The sequence below is a fragment of the Trichechus manatus genome, unplaced genomic scaffold (assembly GCF_000243295.1).
Source record: "Trichechus manatus latirostris isolate Lorelei unplaced genomic scaffold, TriManLat1.0 scaffold00151, whole genome shotgun sequence".
In the NCBI taxonomy this organism is placed as follows: Eukaryota; Metazoa; Chordata; class Mammalia; order Sirenia; family Trichechidae; genus Trichechus; species Trichechus manatus.
Window position 1 is genome coordinate 2880163 of NW_004444087.1, and position 18442 is coordinate 2898604.

Below are 18442 nucleotides of genomic sequence, written 5' to 3' on the forward strand. Positions count from 1 at the left end.
GAGCACTGGTGGTTTTCCATAGTGAGAATTCAGGGTTTCTAAAGTAGTACATGGAGTCCTGCAGGAAGCGAGTTGGTGTGAGCCCACCAGATGGGTTATGTTAGGGGAGGGGAATCAGGGTAAGCTGGGTTTGGAAGCCTGAGACACATAGTTTGCATGCAAGGCCAAAACAGTGCATTGTTTACAGTGAAGACATATGTTTGAATTTGATTTAATTAGAAGGCAATCATGAAGAGATTTGGGCATCTGGGCACCAAGAAGTTCTCAGCACACCTACTGGATTGACAAAATCTGAAAATAATGGGTAGAGAAGGTACCAGGGACATGCGCATACTGCGATCAATAGGTGTATGAAGAGGAGCCCTTGTGGCGCAAAATGGTTAAGCGCTCAGATGCTAACCAAAAGGTGGGCAGTTTGAACCCACCAGTGGCTCTGTGGGAGATGTGCTCCCATAAAGATCACAGCCTAGGAAACCCTATAGGGCTGTTCTACTCTGTCACATGGGATCACTATTAGTCAGAATCCACTTGACAGCACCCAACAACAATAACAGGTGTATAAAGTGGTACCGCCCCTGTGGAGAGACATTTGGCAACGCCGATGAGAATTCTAAAGACACATAGCCCTTGACCCAGAATTTCCACCTGTAGACATTTATGCTAAAGCTGCATGAGCACATACATAAGACGACACCTACTGTTATGGACTAAACTGTGTCCCCCAAAATTATGTGTTGCAATCCTAACCCATGTTCCTATAATGGTGACCCTGTTTGGAAATAGAGATTTCCTTTTGTTATATTTATGAGGACATATGCAGTATGGTGGGTTCTAAACCTAATCCCATCTCTGAGTTATAAGAAGACCAGAATAGACAAGAGACACACACAGGGGTAAGATGCCATGTGAGGAACCATCTACAAGCCAAGGAACACGTAGGAACAATGGGGCTACTGACAAGGAAGGACCCTCCTCTAGAGCCGATGTGCTGATTTGGACTTAGAACCTCCAGAACTGTGGTATTTCTGTTACAGCAGCCACAGGACACTGAGACATGGTATGTTTCCAAGTTCCCTCTTACCAGTCCCCACAGCCCAGCACACACTGTACCCACTGCAGGCTGCGGCCCAGAGAAGGACTGAGTGGCACTGAGGCCAGGCGGGTGAGAGCTGGAGCTGGCAGTAGGACTCACGCGAAGGGCGCTGGCCATCAGCGAGTGAAGAAGCAGCAGGTGGTTGAGCGTGCCCTCATCCAGCTCCTGCGAGTACATGCGGTACTGCTTGTCCAGGGGGTCTGGAACTGGGAGTCTGCCATCTTTGGGAGTGGGAAAAGCGGGGGTTAGAAGGGGCCGAGTGGGATGCACTACCCCCACAAAAGCAAAATCAGGCAAAACATCTGTCACTGGACGCTTGTTAAAAAGACAGTAGAAGATCCCAAAAGAGTCCACAAGAAAACTTCTAGAGCTAATAGAGGAATTTAGCAAAGTTGCAGGGTACAAGGTCAACAAACAAAAAAAAACAGTCTGGTTTCTATACACCAGCAATGAGAAATCCGAAAAGAAAATGGGAAACAATTTCATTTACAGCAGCATCTAAGAGAATACAACACCTAGGAATAAATGTAAGCACAAAGAAAACTACAAAACACTGCTGAAAGAAGTTAAAGAAGACTTAAATAAATGGAAAGATGATCCACATTCATGGATTAGAAGACTTAATATTGTTAAGATGTGAATACTACCCAAAGCAATCTATAGATTCAATACACTCTCAATCAAAATTCCAACAGCCTTCTTCATAGAAATAAAAAAATCCTCAACTTTATATGGAATGGCAAGAGGCCCGGAATAGTTAAAACAACATTGAAAGAGAAGAACAAAGTAGGAGGACTCACATTTCCTGATTTTAAAACATACTATATGGAACCCTGCTGGCAAGTGGTTAAAAGCTATGACTGCTAACCAAAAGGTCGGCACTTCGAATCCACTAGCCACTCCTTGGAAACTCCATGGGGCAGTTAGTTCTACTCTGTCCTATAGGGTCACTATGAGTCAGAATGGACTCGACAGCAACAGGTTTGGTTTGGGTTTATATAGCCACAGTAATCAAAACAGCCTGATTCTGGTATAACAATAGACACACAGACCAATGGAATAGAATTAAGAGTCCACAAAAAAAACCCCACACATCTATGGTCAATTGATTTTTGACAAGGGTGATAAGTCTATTCGATAGGGAAAGAAGAGTCTCTTCAATAAATGGTGCTGGGAAAATTGGATTTCCACATGCAGAAAAATGAAACAGAATCAATGCCTCCCACCATACACAAAAACAAATTCAAAATGGATTAAGTATCTAAATGTACAAACTAAAACCGTAAAATGCTTAGAAGAACAAGCAGGGGCAATGCTGTCAGGCCTAGCTGTCAACAATGGATTATCTAATATAATAACAAAAGCACAAACAACAAAAGACAAAATAAATGGGACCTCATAAAAATTAAAAACTTTTGTTCATCTAAAGGCTTTACCAAAAAAAGTAAAAAGACAAGCTAACAACTTGAAGAATATCTTCAGAAACCACATACGTGACAAGAATCTAACAACCAAAATATATACAAAACTTCAACAACTTAACAACAAAAAGACAAATAAGCCAATCATAAAATGGGCAAAGGGCTTGAATAGATATTTCACCAAAGAGGACATTCAAACTGCCACCAAACACATGAGAGAAAAGATGCTCAGGATCATCAGCCATCACAGAGATACAAACCAAGACCACAATGAGACATCATTTCACTCCCAGTAGGATGGCTAAGGAGCCCTGGTGGAGCAGTGGTTAAGCACTTGGCTGTCAACCAAAAGGTCAGCGGTTCAAACCTACCAGCCACTCTGGGGGAGAAAGATGTGGCAGTTTGCTTCTGTAAAGATTTATAGCCTTGGAAACCCTGTGGGGCAGATCTACTCTGTCCCGCAGAGTCTCTATAAGTCAGAATTGACTCGATGGCAATGGGTTGGTTGGTTGGTTGTAGGATGGCTAAGATTAAAAAAAAAACAAAAACAGAAAATAACAAATGTTGGGGAGGATGTAGGGATATTGGAATACTTATCCATTGCTGGTAGGAATGCAAAATGGCACAGCCCTTGTGGAAAACAGTGTGGCAGTTCCTCAGAAAACTAAAAATAGAACTACCATATGACCCAGCAATTCCACTCCTAGGTATATACCCAAAAGACTTGAAAGCAGAGACTCAAAAAGAGACTTGTACACCAATATTCATTGTAGCACTATTCACAGTAGCCAAAAGGTAGAAACAACCTAAATGCCCATCAACAGATGACTGGATAAGCAAAATGTGGTACATACATCCAGTGGAATAAATACTATTCAGCCATAGGAGAAATGAAGTCTTGATACATGCTTACGGTATGGATGGAGCTGGAAGACATTATGATGAATGAAATAAACCAGTCACAAAAGGACAAGTATTGTATGAACTCATGTATATAAAAAGACAAGAAAAGGCAAATGAATAGAGACCAAAGTTTATTAGTGGTACCAGGGGTAGGAGGGAGGGGAGAAAAGGTGGGTTAATGGTGATGGAAATATTGCATTGATTAAGAGTAGAGCTGCATAGCTGATTACTGTAATTGCTATCAATAAGTTGTATATCTATATAAAGTTGAATTCACAAAAGTTGTGTGATAGGCATATTTCTAACAACAAGAAAAAAAAAGAAACGGTAGCTGCTAGGGCTGCTTATGTATAACTAAACACCTCATGGGATTTGGTTCCTTAGTTTGGAGATTTAGAGTCATGGTTTCATGGGACATCCCAGTTAATTGGCCTAATAACATGTTTAGTGCTTCTGTTCTACCTCCTAGTTCGATGCATAGTGCCTGGGGGCTTGAAAGCTTGCAAGCAGCCATCCAAGGCACAAGGATTGGTCTCTATTAGCCTGGAACAACAGAGGAAGAAGGAGAGTCAGGAATAGGAGGAGGAAATGGAATGTGTGGCTAATTGCCCCCATGAACAACTGCCTCCTTTGCCATGAGAACTGGATGGTGCCCGGCTACCATTACTGAACATTTTGATCAAATATTCCATAGAAGAATCCTGATTAAAAGGGGGAAACTGCAGAATAAAATTTCAAATTCTCATGGACTCTAGACTCTCTAGGGCCGTGGAGGGTGGATGAACCCCTGAAACTATTGCTCTGAGATAATCTTTAAACCTTAAACCAAAAATATCCCCTGAAATCATCTTAAAACTGAGCAATAGTTCAGCTTAACTAGTAAAAAAAAAAGGTCTGCCTTGAGCACTGTGCTTTTAAGAACTATCTATATGGGATCAAATTAACAACAGCAACTCAAAAGATTAGATAGAAACCTTAGGGGGCAGTGAGTTTATGTTAATGAAGGAGGAACAACTCAGAAAAGGAGGGTGAGAATGGCTGCACAATCAATGTAATCAATGTTACTAAATTGTACATACAGAAACTGTTGAACTGGTGTATGTTTTGCTGTGTATGTTCAACAACAACAAAATAAAATCTAGAAAGAAAGAAAATAAAAAAGACAGTAAACTTTTTTGGAAGCTTGAAAGCAAATATACTAGCCTGAAAAAACAGGTTTTTCCAAATAGTAGGGTTTCTGTATATTTTCTTCTCATGTTTTTCTCTAATGTACAAATTTTCTATGATGTTCACATATTCCTTTTCAATCATAAATAGAATTAAAGTTCAAAGTTAAAGGAATACTCCTAGGTTTACCCAAAAGAAATGAAGCAGGGACTCAAATAGAAATCTGTACACCAATGCTCACTGCAGCACTTTTCACCACAGCCAAAAGGTGGACACAGCCCAAGTGTCCATCAACAGGTGAATGGATGAACACAATACAGTCCATCCAAACAATGGGATATCACTCAGCCATAAAGAGAAATGGAGTCCTGATCCGTGCTACAACATGGCTAAACCTTGAAAACATGATGCTGAGAAGTTAGACACACATTGAATAAAAGAAGCCAGGACAAATATTGTCTGATCCCACTTATATGAATCATGTAGAATAGACAAATGCATACACAGAAAGTAGATTAGTGGTCACCATGGGCTGCGGGTGGGGTGCGGGGAGTAACTGCTCAGCAAGTGCAGAGTTTTTGTTGAGGGAATGATAAAGTTTTTGAAATGGATAGTGGTGATGGTTGCAAAACATCATGAATGTAATTAGTGCCACTGAATTGTATGCTCAAAAATGGTTAAAATGGCAAATTTTATGTTACGTATATTTTACCAAAGGAGTCCTGGTGGCAAAACGATTAAGTGCTGGGCTGCTAACCAAAAGGTTGGTGGTTTGAACCCCCCTCCCCCAGCACCTCTACAGGAGAAAGGACCTGGCAATTTGCTCCCATAAATATCACAGCCTAGGAAACCCTATGGGGCAGTTCTACTTTGTCACATGGGGTCACTATGAGTCAGAATCGACTCAACGGCATCCAACAACAATATATAGTGTTAATTTCCTGGTTTTGATGGCTGTATGTAGTTATTTATATAGAATTATGTCTAAGCATCTATAAGGAGCCCTGGCAGCGCAGTGGTTAAGCTCTCAGCTGTTAACCAAAAAGTTTGGCAGTTCAAACACACCCAGTGGCTGCACAGGAGAAAGACCTGGCGATCTGTTCCTGTAAAGACTGCAGCCTAAAAAACCCTACGGGGCAGTACTATTCTGTCACATGGGGTCATTATGCATTGGAATTGACTCAATGGCACGCAACAACAATATTTTACCAGATTAAAAAAATATATCTTAAGAAAAAGACCCCAGTGCCCGGAAGACAAGGGGTGACTCACCCTGGATGAGCTGCCGCTGGTCCTGGATGATCTGCTCACAGAGCAGCCGGTGCTGGTGGTAGCGTTGGATGATGAAGTCTTTCTGGCACAGCAGGTTCTGCCGGTACAGGTTGCTGGCCTGCAGCTCCGTGTTCTCCACCTCCAGCTCATGGGCATGGCACAGCAGCCGCAGCACCTCCCGCTGGTCCTCGTTGATGACCTGCATGGGCAGCAGCTTCTCCATCTGTGAGGCCTTCTTCTTGGCGTTTGCCAGGCGTTGCTCCAGCCCCGCCTGGCAAAAAGACCAAGAGTTAGAGCAGACGTTTCTCCCAAGGAGATGTGCGAATGGGCGACAAGCACATGAAAAGATGCTCAGCATTAGTCACCAGGGGCTTGCAAGTCAAAACCACAGTGAGATGCCACTTTACCCACACTGAGGTGGCTGTTATCAAAAAGCAGAAAATAACAAGTGTTGGTGAAGACATGGAGAAATTGGAACCCTCATCCAATTCTGGTGGGATTGTAAGGTAGTATAGCGGCTGTGGAAAACAGTTTGGTGGTTCCTCAAAAAGTTAAACATAGAATTACCATATGACCCAGCAATTCTGCTCCTGTATATGTACCCAAAAGACTTGAAAGCAGGGACTCAAACATATACCTGTACACCAATGTTCACTGCAGCATTATTCATAATAGCCAAAATATGGAAATAGCCCAAGTGTTCATCAACAGATGAATGGGCAAACAAAATGTGGTCCAGTAACCAACCAGTTGTCATCAGAGTCTATTCTGACTTATGTCGATAACCACGCATGCAGACTAGAACTATACTCCACAGGGTTTTCAAGGCTGTGATTTTCCTGGAAGTTTTTTTTGAGGCATCTCTGGGTGAACTCGAACCTCCAACCTTTCGATTAGCAGCAGAGTGTGTTAACCGCCTGCAACATCCAGGGGCTCCCCAGGAACGGGGTGGATAACAATTTTCAGCGCAGCTGAGGACAGCTTCACCCTCTTCTTCATCTGGAATTGACAGGGTGCAACTTGGGAGGAGTTGGGCTCAGCTGCCCTAATAAGACCCTACGCTCCTCCAAGATGCTGCTTCCAATGTGGCCTTCTCCCTGAAGTCCTCCCTGACTCCCAGACTGGATAAGAGCTCCCTCCTCTAGCTCCCACGAATCATCTTTCCTGTGCCACCATGGTGGAATTGTAGTTGGATGTGTTTGTCTTTCCCTATTAGAGCTGAAGTTGAAGAATGCCTTGTCATCTTTATGTCCCTGGGGCCTGGCCTTGAGCTTAACATTTAAAACATGTGCTTGTTTTAATTAACTAATTAATTAACTGATGGATTTGTCATCTACATGCTACACTGCATAGCAATATCAAAATCTGACTCTTGAAGGTCATGCTGTCACGCATATGCACGTTATTGGTCTGTGCAAAACACATTTTCTCACTTTTAAAGGTTAGAGGGCTTTTGAGGCGAAAACTCGTCATCTCCAAATTGCTGAGGGCAGATGAAGTCATATCCAAGAGGCTCTTGTTTGGCTACGGAGCTTTTAGGTGGAATTAATGCCACCTGCTTTTAACAACATGACGTCATCAGACACATTCTCCACTTGCCTGAAAATACAACTGCAGACACTTAGCTAATGGGCTGAAATAGCACCCAGCTCTGCTTGAATTTTATTCCATCTCCTTCTCCATCAAGGGCCAGTCCTGTCATTCTTCTGAGGTGAAACTATTAAGTAACTAGCGATTAGCGAAATAGCTACTATGTAAATAGCCAGCTCTTCTTAGAAGGCAAAAATAAACATTCCCCATACCGGAGACTTGAGCGCGGGCTTCCTTCTGGCTGTGTCCCTTGGGTAACTGCCAAGGCACTGTTGGAAGCTGAGGCCTGGCTATTCTAGAGGGCAGTGGCCAGCTGTCCATCATAGTAGGTGAGGCAAGCATGGGGTCCCAGTAGACACCACAGTGCCACTCACGCCCATCTCCATGGCCACTGGCTTCTCTGCCCTGCGCACTGCCTCCGCAGCCCCAGGTCCAGTCATGACTCTGACACCAGGCCTAGGCTGGGTCCTGCTCTGGGGATGTGGGACAACTCACCTGATTGCTCTGTGCCTCAGTTTTCTCGTCTATAAAATGGTCGTGATCTGTGGGACTGTTGCAGGAGTGGAAGAGGTCAGGGTCACAAAGGGTCAGGGACCAACAAGTGACATGGCATCTTATCATCACCAAGGTTACCTTCAACAGGTGCACGTTCCGTTGCCCTCACCTTGAGGGCGGCTGTTTTCCGCTGCTCAGCTAGAAGCATATTGATCTCCTCTCTGGCTAGGGCCACCTCGTGTGGCTCCACAGACTCGCCTTCGTCACCCTCTGCATCGGCCTCCAGCAGCTCATTGTCACCATCAGGCTTGGGCCGCTCCCTGTGCACGTGGTGGGTCTTCTCTCGCTCCCAGCTATGGCCACAACAGAAGGGTCAGAGCGCCAGTGCATCCAAGGCTGGACATGCTGTACCTCAGGCCCAGCTGGCCCACTCTCAGGCATGGGCATGGAAGGGAGCAGAGCTGGGTCTACAGTTAGATCTCTTGAACACCAAAGAAAAGGTATGAACACAAACTGGAATGAAATGCTTAAACAGCAAACATCTGTGGCAGGATCACGGCGTGATTAAGGGCAGGCGTCTGCAGCCAGCGCTCCCAGCCTCAAGGCCCAGCACTGCCCCTCGCCGCCTGGGTGACCTTGGCCCTCCACCTACATAAACTGACCCCCTTGGAGCCTCGGTTTCCCAAGCTGTAAGCCTGTGATCCCAGCAGTATGAGTACCAGGAGCTCTATGAGGACAGACTGTGATAACCCGCAGCTTGTGATCAAAGCTCCAAACACACCTGTTAGGGGCTACATGGTATGTAAACTCCAGTGAGGACCATGCCATGGAAGTCGCACATGACCCAGGACTAAAAGGAAACAAGGACAAAGAGAGCGTGCAGCTGAAAATGAATGAGATCGTGACAGTGTTCCGTTTTATTTAGAATTCCTCAGACGTAGGTATACTGTTTGTGTAATTAAAAAAAAGGAGAGAGAGGAAGGAGGAAGAGGAGGAGAAACGTGGGGAGAAGTGGGAGAGAGGGATAAGGAGAATGGGGCTTCAATCCTTGCACTAAGTTTTAAGTTACTCGTAAGTGGAGTAAACCTGTGTTCCAGCTTGGCCCAAATAGTACTAGGTGACACCGATCATCCTGGTATGATTGTTAACAGCTCCCCCTTCCATCTCCAATGTGTCCCTGTTTGGATGAGAAATGACATGGCCCCTCTACAAGGAAGCACACACTGTAGGTGTGAATAGGAAGTGTCAAAGATTGAAATGTGTCCCCCAAAATATGTGTTGGAATCCTAACCCCTATACCTGTGGATGTGATCTCATTTGAGAATAGGGTTTTGTTATGTTAATGAGGCCACATCAGTGTAGGGTGTGTCTTAAATCACCTTTGAGATACAAAAGGAGCAGATAAGGCACAGAAGCAAGCAAGCACAAATAGGGGGAAAACAGATGTCATGTGGAGATCACCAAAGAACCAAAAAAGTCGAGAAGAATGCTTAATGAAGCTGAGACAAGGATTTTTCCCCAGAGTGAACAGAGAGCCTTCTCCTAAAGCTGGTGCTGAATTCAGACTTCTAGCTTCCTGAACTATGAGAAAATAAATTTCTTTCCATTAAAGCCACCCACTTGTGCCATTTCTGTTATACCAACACTAGATAACAAAGACAGGGAGTAAGCGTGGAATGGCCTAATAGATGCATGACCCTAGGCAAGCTGGCATCACCTCTGAGCCTCAATCTCCTCTTCTGTAAAATGAGTTGAACCTAGCTGACCTGCTCCAAGCATTCTTCCTCTTCAGCCCAGCTTAGCTCCAGGGGCAGGAGAGCTGGGAAGGGATCAGGCCAGAAATCCCACCCGGGCAGAGAGGGTGCCCTGGCTAAAGCCACTTGGGGACCTACAAGCAGTAGAGGCTAGCTGGACAGGAGCAGTAAAAGCAGCTCCCACCAGTGGCCTCTGTGGTCCTTGCTGGACTCCCCTCCTCATCAGGATGGACAGCTCTGGGGCCCTGGTGGTACCCGGTGAGCAGGCACACTCACTCCGCAATGGTCAGCAGGTGGCGGGAGGTGTCAATGTGCAGCTCAATGTTGGTGTTCTCAAGTTCCACCAGACTGCGCCTCATCTCCATTTGCTCTTTGAAGGCCCCGATAAGCTGGGCCCGAATCTTGTTCATCTGCTGGCGGCTCTCCTCCTCGGTGTCATGTGTGGGGATCGTGACTGTGGATGGGAAGAGAGCCAGCTGCACTAGGAGAAGTGCCATCCAAACCAGCACTGAACTCTGTGTTCACCCACCAAAGCAGGGTCTGGCCCATGGAGGACCTCAATAAACATGAGTGATGGATAGGTGGATGGATGTATGGATGGGAGATGGAAAGATGGATGGATGGATGGATGATGGAAGCGTGTGGATGGGTGGATGGATGGAGGAATGGGTGTTTGGGGATGAAAGTACTGATGGATGTATGGAAGCATGGATGAATGGGTGAGTGGATGGATGAAAGGATAGATGGATAAATGGATGAGTGGATGGGTGAATGGATGGATGGATGGATGCATGAATGGATGCATGGATGCCTGGATGGGTAGACGGATGGGTGAATGGATGGATGAATGCATGGATGGATGGATGCATGGATGGATGCATGGATGGATGCATGGATGAATAGATGCCTGGATGGGTAGATGGGTGGATGATGGAGCACAGTTCTACTCTGACACACAGGGGGTCATCATGAGTTGGAATCAACTCAACAGCAACTGGTTTTGCTTTTAATATATTTTAAAATACATAATAATAATGTGATATGATATATATGTAAGTATATGTGTTATAAAATAATATATAATTAATAATGTAATATATATAACATATACATTTCACTTGGCTTTCTTCCAGGTATTTTTAAAGATACCTTTTTAACTTACTGATTGATTTTATAATTTTGTGGTGAAACTATGGTGCACTCTAAAGACCCCAAAAGGGGGCCTAAGTGAAACTGATTTGGGGGGAAGAAAAACCAAAAAAGGGCAGGTAAGAAAAAAAAAAAGAAGAAGAACAAAGGAAGCAAGTAGAGGAAAGGAGAGGAAGCAGCTCAATCCCTGCATTTTTCTGGTGAGGACACTAAAGGCCAGGGGGTCAGGGGCTGCCCAGGGTCACAGAGGGAGACAGTGGCAGAGTTGAAACTAAACCCCGACACAGTAACTGGTAATTGTCTGGTGCAGATGTGCAGAGCAGGTCATGCAAAAGGCCCTTGGGCAAGGAGAGACAATGGATCTAGGGACAGGGCTGCCCGCACAGGGTCTTGGGTGAGGGTGGCAGGTGGCTGGGATAGGGGAGGCACAGGTGTGGTGAGGCAGTACCTTGGGCATCCCGGGTGTTGGGCTTGCTCCTCTTCTCTTTCTCCTGCTTCTCAGTTTTTGACTTGAGGTGCTCGATCTCCCTGCGCAGGTCAGAGATGACATCCGTGTACTGGGTGATGTGGTAGGAGACATTTAGTAGGTTGCGCTTGACCTACGGGGCAGGTCATGGGGCCAAGGTCAGATCTAATCAGAACTGCCCAAGAAAGAAGTGTTTTTTAAAAGTGACACATTCACACAAATAGTATGCAAACATGTTTTGATAACTCACCAAGAGTTAACAGACCTCTTAATCATCGGATCTCCTCCCCTATCCCAGTTCCACCCACACACAGGTAAACACTGCTATCATTTATATCCTTCCGAATCTTTCTCTGTGCAATTTCATACATGCAGTCACTCCTCATTATTCACATTTCTGTTTTTGCGAATTTATTTTTAACCCCCAAATCAATACCTGTAGAGAGCTTTTGTGAGCATTCACAGACATGTACAGAGCGGTCAAAAATTAGTTGTCTGATGTGCATGTTCCCAGCTGAGACTGAACAAGGCAATATTCTGCCTTCTTGTTTCAGCTCTCGTACTGAAAACAAGTGTCCTTTTCTCAGTCTATTTAGTGCTATGGCTTTTACATTTTTATGCTTTTTGTTGGTAATTTCACTGTTTAAAGTGACCCACGCGTAGTACTACAGTGCTGGCTAGAGTTTCTAAGCGCGAGGCAGCCATGATGTATGTGTGATAGATGAGCCTCCTTTAGGCATGAGTTATACTGCTGTTGGCTTTAATGTTAACGAATCAACTATATTAAATAAGGTGTTTTTAAATAGAAACACACCTAAAACAAGGTCATATATAGATCGGTTGACAAAAATGTTGTGACCAGACGCTTTCGGGAGCCTAATCCTATATTCCCCCTGGAGCAATGGTTCAGTATTCACTAATTCAGTGTTCACGGTTACTTTATAGAATGTGTTGCTGTTGTTGTTAGCTGCTGTTGAGTCAGCCCCTGACTCATGGAGACCCCATGTACAATGGGATTGGACCGTTGTGATCCATAGAGTTTTTACTGGTTCATTTTTTGGAAGTCAATTGCCAGGCTTTTCTTCCTAGACCATCTTAGTCTGGAAGCTCTGCTGAAACCTGTTCAGCATCTCAGCAACACACAAGCCTCCACAGACAGAAGGGTGGTGGCTGTACATGAGGTGCAATGGCCAGCAATCGAACCTGGGTCTTCTGAATGGGAAGTGAGAATCTACCACTGAACCACCACTGCCCTTTATAGAACATAAAAACCGCAGACTAACAAGAATCGACTGTATGTATGTAGCTAGAGAGATCTACCGGGGTTTTGTCAGTTTGGCTTTGGGTTTTTATGTAAATAGTAGCAAACTACAGCTATCATTCCTCACCTTGCTTTTCTCATCCCACAATGTGGCTTGGAGGCCATCTGCTGCACAAATGGGTCTATCTCATTTTCTTTAACAGCTGTGAGATGTTCCATAGGAAAATGCAGTACAATTTGCTTATCCCACCCCCTGTGAAAGGAGCACTGGTGGTGCAATGGTTAAGCACTCAGCTGCGAACCAAAAGGTTGGTAGTTCAAACCCACCAGCAGCTCTGTAGGAGAAAAGCCTAGTGATTTTCTTCTGTAAAGATTATAGCCTAGAAAACCCTATAAGGCAGTTCTGTTACATGGGGTCACTTGTGAGTCAGAATCAACTCGATGGCACCCAACAACAACCCCCTTGGGCATTTCAGGGCTTTCTAGGCACACTGCCTGCTTGAGCACAGGGGTGTGCTCCTCTGGGGTAGATTTGTCAGGGAGGAGGTGAGATTGCCAGGTCCTTGGGCACAGGCCCCTTAACTTCTACCAGATGCTGCTCAATCGCTCTCCAAGTCGGCACATCACGCGCTCCCCTCCTCAAGGAGGCTCAGCTCAATGCCACCTCCTCAGAAAGGCCTTGCCTGGCCCCCTTAGCTGAAGGCCCCTCTAAAGTCAGTCATCTCTGTTATTCTTTCTCATAATGCCCTATGATTTTCACTTAGGGCACTTACTGCAATTTGACATTGTTTATCTGTGTGACCTCCTGTGTGATGTCTGCCTCCCCCACCTTCTCCACTGCTAAACTCAAAGCTTGGTGAAGAGCAGAAGCCCCCCATGTTATGGATGGAATTTTGTCCCCCAAAAAGATATGCTGAAGTCCTAACCTCCCTACCTGTGAATATGACCTTGTTTATAAACAGGGCTTCACTTTCGTTATCAGTTAAGTCATACTGCAGTAGGGTGGATCCTAGTCCTAATCCCTTTTAAGTGGTGTCTTATGAAAGGGGAGAACCGACAAGAAGACCAGGGCTTCAGACTGGTTTGGTCCGGTTCAGCCTCCTACTACGAATTTGCATTTCCATCCCAGATAAACTGAATCAGAATCTACATTTTAACAAGATCCCCAGGTGATTCTTATGGGGATCTTGTTAAAGTGTAGATTCTGATTCAGTTTATCTGGGTTGGAAATGCAAATTCTCAGCAGGGGGTCAAACCAGAACAAACCAGTTCCAAGCCCTGGTTAAATCACATAGAGCAGTCCCTGGGTGGTGCAAACGGTTAATGCGCTTGGCTGCTAACCAAAAGGTTGGTGGTTCGAGTCCACCCAGAGGCACCTTGGAAGAAAGACCTGGTGATTCACTTCCAAAAAATCAGCCATTGAAAACCCTATGGAGCACAGTTCTACTCTGACGCACATCGGGTCACCATGAGTCAGAAATGACTTGATGGCAACTGGTTTTTTAAATCACATAGAGTTTACAACAATGCCTGACACATAGTAAGCTATGTCCATGTCCCAAACCCCAGAACCTGTGAAGGTGACCTTATTTGCAAAAAGGGTCCTTGCAGATATGATTAAGATAAGGATCTTGAGGTGAGATGATCCTGGATTAGGGTGGGCCCTCAATTCAATGACAGATGTCCTTAGAAGAGGAGAAAAAAAGAGGGAAAGGCCATGTGAGGCTACCACAGGCTGGAAAAGACAAGGAAGTCTCTTCCCCTGGAGCCTTTAGAGGGAGCAGGTCCTACTGACACCTTAATTTCAGACTTCTGGCTCTAGAACTGTGAGAGAATACATTGTTGGTTTAAGCCTCCCGGTTTGTGGCCCTTTGTTACAGCAGTGGCGGGACACATATACAGATTTTGGCAGCAGAAAGCGCCGTGTGTGTAAGGGTTTGCTGTTCTTCTCACCCTCCCTATTTAAAAAATGACGAGACTGGGGCACAGAGGGGTTAAGAAACTTGCCCGAGGTTGCCCAGCTAGGAAGTGGCAGAGTCGGGTACACAGCCAGGCCTCCAGCTGCAGGCCCCCCAATACGACCGCCATGAGGGGCTTACCCTTGTCTTGATGTTCTTTGCTCTGTAAGCATAGATCAGTGTGGTTCGTGATTCCTCGAAGTGTGTGCTGGCGGGGCTGATGTGAGCGATCATCACCGTCCGGCTGTTCCCTCCCAAGGCATCCTGCTCAGTGGAGGCACCTCATCAGGGTGATGGGAGCCGTATACCCCAATCTGTCCAGTAGAACCAGCCCCCGCTACTGGTGATCTGGCCCATCCAGACCAGCCCAACCAAACACTGAAAAGGGCAGCGGATGCAAGGGACTAAGGAGCCAATCCCTGGAAAGCAACCCTTGGAATGAAGTGGTCCCATTCCACAGAGCCTCCATTCTGATGACAGCAGGGTTAGGCTGAGAGGTTGAACTTAAGTCATTTACTTATGGGTTTGTCTATGTTGTTTATCTATACCCCACCTTGTTGTGGAGTGGAGGGGACAGCGTTCATTTCCGTGCGGTCTGTGATAGGACAGGAACCCTCGAGGAGATAGTGAGCTGTCAATGAGGGTGTGCAAGCACAGACTGAACCAGAGGCAGAGGGATGGGGCAAGGGGCGCCAGGCAGTGACTAGAGATGGCTTCTATGGTGTTCTCCTGCCTTCAGGAGTTCTCAGAAGGGCCCTTAGACCCCGGTCTGGCCTCCCTCTTGGATGCAGAGGGAGCTGTTGTGGCTACCCCCTTCTACCCTCCTTGGGCCTGCAGACGTACCTTCAGCAGGCGCGTGAGCTTGCTGTCTCGGAAATTCACATACTGTGCCCGGCTGCCACCCTTCTCGCTGAGCGCGTTGATGCAGTTGCCCAGCGCCAGTAGGGAGCGGTTGATGTGTGCACCCTCCTTCATCCTTTTGCCTCGATTCTGGGTCTGAGCAGGGAGAGGCCAGCGTAAGTGGGGACCGTCCACCTGATGCTTCCCGACACACCATCCCCCTCAGTCCTATTTCACAGGAGAGAGACTGAGGCACAGACAGGCGAAATGGTCCTTAGAGGCATGGGCTTTGGATGTGCTGATCATCCTAATTGTTATGGATTGAATTGTGTCCTCCAGAAATATGTGTTGTAAATTCTAACCTCTATGCCTGTGGTTATAATACCATTTGGGAATGGGCTGTCTTAGTTATGTTAACAAAGCAAGATTAGTGTATAGCCTGTCTTGAGTCAGTCTCTTTGGAGATATAAAAGAGATTAAACAAGCAAGAGAAAGAAGCAGTGATGTGGGAAGACAGATACCAAGCCACATGAAGATCGCCCAGAAGCAGAAGTTCAAAACAGACAAGGACCTTGCCCCAGAGCCAAGAGAGAGAGAAAGGCTTCCCCTAGAGCTGGCATCCTGAATTTGGACTTCTAGCCTCCTAAACCATGAGAAAATAAATTTCAGTTTGTTAAGCCACCCATTTGTGGTATTTCTGTTATAGCAGCACTAGATAACTAAGAAACTAATGAAATTTTGGAAGCAACATGGGTGTCCAACCATGGAGAAATTATGAATACACCGCATAGTATTCTGTAGCAGAGTACTAAGCAGCCAGAAAAGGGGTGATGTGGAGATATTTACTGATGTTGAAAAGATGCTCGTTGTTTTTGCTGGGTGTTATTGAGTCAATTCCAACTAAGACAGACCCATTGTGACAGAGTATAACTACCTCATAGGGTTTCCTAAGCTGTAATCTTTACAGGAGCAGATTTCCAGGTCTTTATTTCTCAGAGCTGCTGGGTGGGTTCGAACCATCGACCTTACGGTTACCAGCCGAGTGCTTAACCGTTGTGCCACCAGTCATTGCTAGGACTTGTATTTTCTTCTTCTTGCTTATCTGTATTTTCCAAGTCTTCTACATATTTTCTTTCTATTACTAAATTATCTATATTTTTTTTACTTTTGAGATCAGAAAAAAAGCACTAACGTTTTCTTTTAAAGGGCATCGATTTGAGAAGTGACAAGTCTACCAGTCTAAGCCTCAGTCTCCTTATCTGCCAAAGGGGTGACAATCTCCACTTTCCAGAGTTATAATGAGGAGTGCAAGGGGTAATGCTCAGAGCCAGGCCCACATAAGCAAGCAGTACATGTGAGCTTTGATTTTTATTAAGACCCAAGCCCCTCTGGGTTCCCACAGCATCTGTGTGAGCCCAAATCTCTAAGTACATACCTCTCTGGGCTGTGAGTATATGCTCTCACACCTGTCTGCCCCTGGAGGCTGGGAGTTACAAGGGCGGGCCTGGGGCTCATTAATTTTTGTATCTCCAGTGCCCAGAATAAAGAGCCTGGTGGTGCCATGGTTAAGCACTCAGCTGCTAATCGAAAGGTAGGAGGTTTGAACCTACCCAGTGGCTCTGCAGGAGAGAAGACCTGGCAATCTGTTCCTGTAAAGATTATAGCCAAGAAAACCCTATGGGGCGGTTCCACTCTGTCACACAGGGTTGCTATGAGTTGGAATCAACTCAACAACACACAACAATAATAACAAGTGCCTAGAATGGGCTCTACCGCACAGGAAGCCCCCCATAAACCCTGGTTAAGTGGGGAGCTTCCTCAGTCAATGCCTGTTGATAATTCATTCACTCAACACACAGCCAGTGCCTCTGCTGAGCCAGGCACTGTCCTGGGTGCTGAAGACATGTGCTAAGCAAGGACATCCATGGTCCTGCTCATGGCCTAGAGGGGCAGGGGGAACAAAGTGAGGCACTGTCATAAAGGGTAGCTTCATCAGCGTTTGGTCCCCCACACTGAATCTTTAGCAAACAGCCAAGGGCTAGAGACATCATGGGACGCACCCAACATGGGAGACAGAGGCAAACAAACCCGCCAGGAGCCATCCTGAAAAAGCTACACCCTATATCATTCCAACTCTGTGACACCCTGGAAAAGGCAAAACTATGCAGACAGCGAAAAGGTCAGTGGTTGCCAAGGGCCTGGGGTACAAGAGAAGGGATGAACAGGAGAAGCACAGAGCATTTTTAGGGCAGTAAAGCTATTCTGTAGGATATTGTAATGGTGGACACATGACATTACGCATTTGTCAAAACCCACAGGACTGTACAACACAAATTGTGAACCCTAATGTAAACTATGGACTTTAGTTAATAATAATGTGTTAACATCAGCTCATCAACTACAACGAATGTACCACACAAATGTAAGATGTTAATAATAAGAGGAGGAGGGGAGTATATGGGAATTCTCTGTGCTTTCAGCTCAATTTTTCTGTAAACCTAAAACTGCTCTAAAAAATAAAGCAAAACAAAAAACCAGTTGCTGTCAACCACAGGTGTTACAACAAGTTAGAACTGCTCCATAGGGTTTTCTTGGCTGTGATCTTTACAAAAGGAGATCACCAGGCCTTTCTTCCATGGTGCTGCTGGGTGGGTTTGAACCACCCACCTTTATGTTAGTAGTTGAGTGTAAACTGTTGGCACCACCCAGAACCTGCTCTAGAAAACAGTCTAGTAAAGAAAGAGGAGTGGGGCATGTCAGAGAAATGGGCACCTGGGACGCCCGCTCCGAGCCAGCCAGGTCCACCATGAAGAGCCGCCCAATGCGCACAGCCTCCACCAGCTCTGTGCCATGGCTCCACTGGCGCACAGTGACCTGCAGCACGGCATGGGAGCGTGATGAGGTCTGGTTGGTGGCCGTGGGCTCCTGGGTGCGCTGCCGGTTGCCTTTGGTGAGCAGCTGCATGATCTGAGGACAGAGGCAGAGGCGGGTGGTTAGAGCACTGGGTGGCCGCACGTGCCCCCCAGAACAGCAGGCAGGGGATGCAGGGTGGGGTCCACTCTTCAGCGGCCCC

At 45.9% G+C, this 18442-nt stretch overlaps 1 protein-coding gene across 1 annotated transcript in view; it reads right to left on the minus strand.

The window, feature by feature from the left end:
* The window catches only part of LOC101353339 (kinesin-like protein KIF19), a 54359-nt gene that overhangs the window by 21198 nt on the left and 14719 nt on the right, over window positions 1-18442 (minus strand). Inside the window, exons 7-15 of the mRNA XM_004385963.2 lie at window positions 18142-18336; window positions 15373-15525; window positions 14671-14793; window positions 11293-11443; window positions 9972-10149; window positions 8111-8294; window positions 7821-7919; window positions 5857-6127; window positions 1193-1314 (exon numbers count right to left, since the gene is read on the minus strand). Of these exons, the coding sequence (XP_004386020.2) occupies window positions 1193-1314; window positions 5857-6127; window positions 7821-7919; window positions 8111-8294; window positions 9972-10149; window positions 11293-11443; window positions 14671-14793; window positions 15373-15525; window positions 18142-18336 (1476 nt within the window). The remainder of the gene's footprint in view (window positions 1-1192; window positions 1315-5856; window positions 6128-7820; window positions 7920-8110; window positions 8295-9971; window positions 10150-11292; window positions 11444-14670; window positions 14794-15372; window positions 15526-18141; window positions 18337-18442) is intronic.